Source organism: Chelonoidis abingdonii, chromosome 6 (genome assembly GCF_003597395.2).
Source record: "Chelonoidis abingdonii isolate Lonesome George chromosome 6, CheloAbing_2.0, whole genome shotgun sequence".
Lineage (NCBI taxonomy): Eukaryota > Metazoa > Chordata > Testudines > Testudinidae > Chelonoidis > Chelonoidis abingdonii.
In genome coordinates, this window is record NC_133774.1 from 73,127,296 (window position 1) to 73,131,622 (window position 4,327).

The 4,327-nt window shown below is 40.4% G+C and overlaps 1 protein-coding gene across 5 annotated transcripts in view; it reads right to left on the bottom strand.

Annotated features, from left to right (window-relative positions):
* Positions 1-778: 778 nt before the first annotated feature.
* Positions 779-4,327, bottom strand: part of MCC (MCC regulator of Wnt signaling pathway) — a 381,812-nt gene continuing 378,263 nt past the window's right edge. For all 5 annotated transcript variants that reach the window (XM_075067156.1, XM_075067155.1, XM_075067154.1 and 2 more), the window contains 2 exons: positions 2,765-2,887; positions 779-959 (listed from right to left, as the gene is read on the bottom strand). In XM_075067156.1, the coding sequence (XP_074923257.1) occupies positions 779-959; positions 2,765-2,887 (304 nt within the window). The remainder of the gene's footprint in view (positions 960-2,764; positions 2,888-4,327) is intronic.

The window sequence follows — 4,327 nt, forward strand, 5'->3', positions numbered from 1 at the left end:
GAAAGAAAACAGCATTGTAGACTTGCAGTAAGAGCTTTCTAGTTGCTGTGTTCAGGAATCCTGCCTGGGTAAAATGCCTCTGAATTAGCAGGAGTTATCCTCCTACATCTGCTGGATTGTGTGTGGAGAACTGCAAGTTTGGTGCAGGGTACAAACAGGCTGTCATCTTGCACACCTCCCCTCACCAAATATCTACATACAATAGATGTAACAGCAAATCTTACTGCAAGATTTCAGGACAAAGAGAACATGGGGGCTGGGAGATTATCAAACTGGCTTAGTCTGTGTCCAAACAAACATACAAAAGCATCTGAATAAGTGCTATTTTGGCATTGTTTTAGTAGTAAATTAAAAGCAAGGGAGTGCATCAAGATTAAAATGAAAAAAGTGTGGAGAGACTGCGACCCATTAGGATTTGAGGATGGGCGATAATCCTGCATGTGTGTGTATATACACATAATCACATATACTGTGAATGTAACCTTGGTATGACCAGAAACTTTACCTTCAGACACTGTCCATTTCAAGCAGTGATCAATAAACAATCCTTTGCCAAAATAGTCTCCCCATTCCTCCTGGCTTGACTTGACAAAGCCACAAGGCTGATCTATGCCCGTTATGTTTCAAATCCTTAATAGTGTTCACTACCTAAAATCAGTGAAGGAAAAAAAAAACTGGTTTTTAATGGCACTAATTGTCATCATATATATATATATATATATATATATATATATATATATATATATATATATATATATATATATATATATATAAAATTTTAAAGTGAAGTTTCATTGGTGTGAGGTCTTGAGTTCTCCTCCTCCAGCAATGCTATTCTTTGTTTGAGCATCCTCACTTGAGTCTCATGCCTCTCAACCATCGCCATCATTTGAGACTCCAGTTTCTTCAGTTTGTTTTGATGCTTCTTCTTTGCTTTTTCATAAGCTGCCACAAGGTTACTGTTAGAAACAGACAGCAATACAAGATCATTCAACAAAGCTAGCTCAAGTTAAGCACCTAGAAACAGACACTGAAAACCAGTGGCCACTTTTGAAAATTTGACAAAGGGATTCCACCCCGTAAATTTAATATAAAACTTTGAACATGTTTTTTCAAGGTTTACAAAATGATTCTCTCACAAGCCAAGACCTTGTTTATAAAAACTCTCAGCCATAGGAGAACTAATGTTCCTCCCAGAAAATAAAAAAATATCAAATGGAAGCCCGAGAGGCCCAAATCACAAATCAGGGAGAACAGGTCTAATTTGTGAATGAAAATATCTCTGTCAGAATAACTGTTGGTGTTTTATTAATGCCTGTGGCATTAAAGCAACGTATCTAATTGTGATAATTTATTGTGATGCATCACTATGTGCTTGCTGCAGTAGTGCACTATGCAGTTCCAGGTTATCATATGATGTCTGAGGATTGCGGGCCCAATTGTTTGAGGTGCTGAGCACCCGCACCTCCCTGGTGTGAGTATGAGTAGAGGCTGCTCAGCATATCACCTAGGACTGGACCCTCGGTGCGTATCACAAAGTGTTTTGTTAAGGGGACACTGTCAGGTAGGTTTATGATCAAAATTTAGATATTGTAAATAAAAGAAAAATGTATAGAACATTAATGTTTTAATTAAATAATAATAATCACAAATAGTTCAATGGATGAGGTGTTTTACTGTTTTTGTCCCCTGCCAAGCCTTTCCCAAAAGTGTGGGGAATCAACAAAGGTATGTTAGTGCCTGAGAACTAGAAGTTGACACTGACGTGTCTAGTCTCTCCATAGTGAATGAAATACAAAAAGGAATTAAAGTATTATATATTTTTAATGCCACATTATTTATGAGAAGGAAGGTGAGTTCTGGAGCAGGGAGGAAGGTCTGGTGGATAGGGAACAGGACAGGGACTTGTGAAACCACTGTTCAAATCCTACCACAGGCATGAACCTGGGCAATTCATTTAATCTCTGTGCTTCAGTCCTCCACCTATAAAATGGGGATAAATAATATGTCCCTGTAAGGTAATACCTGATCACCTCACACTCATCAGTGCATTACAATGATGAGGGCCATACAAGTACCTATATAGAGCATGAGAGTGTCCCTTTGAAGTCCAACAGTGTATTACATTTAGTTGCCAAATGCCCTCTCTTCAACCTCCCCTTTCACTCAGTAGGAGACACCAAATGGGTGCTAGCTGAAGATCAAGTCTTGCCCACCACCTCAATGGCCAAGACTTTCTCTAACACAAAGTATGGCTCATGAGTGACAAATTACATGGTGAATGGTTGACCAATAACAATTGTAACCCCTCAGTCCATCAAAGCCTATTGATGCAGACCAACTGGGAGATGGGGGCACAGTCTGTATCACTGTCAGTGCTACACTTTAAAGTACTGAGTGGGACTATGGAAGGAAACTTGATAATAGGAGAATCTGAAAGGATAAGAAGAGATGCATGAGCCTGGCCAGGGAGGAGGTGACCGAGAACAGCAATAATTCACAAACATGATTAAACAGAACTGTTTTATAATGGATGCTATTTTTAACCACAATAGAATCCCCCCCGACACACACACACCCGTTATGGAGCACTCAGTGACCAGGATTAGTCTCTTTCCCCAACTCTAATCTTGTATTCTTCGAGACTCTACTGGCAAGCAAGCTGAGGATGTAGGAAGTACTCATTAGGGAAAGGAGAGGATTACAGTGCACTACCAGAATGCAGAAATCAATGTGTGCATCCATTCACTAGAAGATCTTTTACCTGTTTGCCCTTTTCAGGTCATTAACAAACTCTGCAGACTGCTGATGTCTGATTTCGCTGCTCTTCGTGAGTCTCTCTAAGGCACTCACTAACTCTTGCACTCTCCCTTTCAGTTTCTTCTCTCTGCACCAGGACACAAGGAGTGAGGAAATCAGTTATCCATATAAATTGGACTTGCAAGAGTATAGAATGCATTCAACAAAGTTCCTTCTGTTAGATTTAAAGGAGGAAAACTTTTTTTTATACTACTTTGATAATGCAGGATTTAGTTTTATGAGGTTAAACTTTTGTAAAATTGATTTTTTTAAAAATAAAACTTAAGAATTCACATATTAGAAATGTAGGATAAAAAGAAATATGGACAAACATTAGATCGTCACTGGGGATGGTCTTGTCCACACTACATCTCTCTCACATAAGCTTAGAATGTGCAATATCCACAGTTAGGAAAAGAGATGCATGGAAGAATGTTCTATATATTATATATTTAAGATCAGGGCCGGTTTTATGAACGGCGGGGCCCGATCTGAATACTAGATGGCGGTCCGCGGCTTTGGTGGCACTTTGGCAGCGGGGGATCCACTCCAGATCTTCTGCGGCACAGAAAGACTCCCCGCCGCCAAAGCCTCAGAGTGGACCCCCACCCACCGCCGGGTGAGTAGAAAAAATAAATATAAAAGCGCCGGGTGTGATTCTGGGGAATCGGCTTATAGCCGGCCCTTTTTAAGATGGCAACTCATTAAACAATATAAAGATAAGTTAAAACCTAAAGCTAATATATATAAAAAAAAATTAAATACAGGGCGGACCCAGGATAACTAGGTAATTTGCTAATCAAACATTATTTGTTTTTATTTAAAAATTCTCTTTATCAGAAAAAACTGCAGGAAGACTCAGTACATAAAAGAGGGAGAAATCAACAACTAAATAGGGAGACTTCACTAGCATCCAAAATAACAACCAGAGTCACATACTGCAGGGAAAGAAAGGAGAGTCTAGTTATGGAAATTAAATGCTGCCCTGGAGTACTGAATTCCAGCCTTTACCTCTGCCTACGTTCCTATGTGATGCTGAGCAAGTCACTGAAACCAAACGATTCATAAGTGGTCAGTAGTTGTGTGTTTCTCATTTTCTAGGTGCTCAACTTGATTGCCAGGATCTGATTTATTGTCTACACTACGCGTTTAAACCGAATTTAGCAGCATTAAACCGATTTAACGCTGCACCCATCCACACAACGAGGCCCTTCAAACCAGTCTCTGTACTCCTCCACGACGAGAGGCGTAGCACTGAAATCGGTATTGCCATGTTGGATTAGGGTCAGTGTGGCCGCAAATCAATGGTCCTGGCCTTTGGGCGGTATCCCACAGTGCACCATTGTGACTGCTCTGGAAAGCAATCTGAACTCAGATGCACTGGCCAGGTAGACAGGAAAAGCCCCGCAAACTTTTGAATTTCATTTCCTGTTTGCCCAGTGTGGAGCTCTGATCAGCACTGGTGGCCATGCAGTCCCAAATCCAAAAAGAGCTCCAGCATGGACGGTTCTCAATTGACAAATTACCA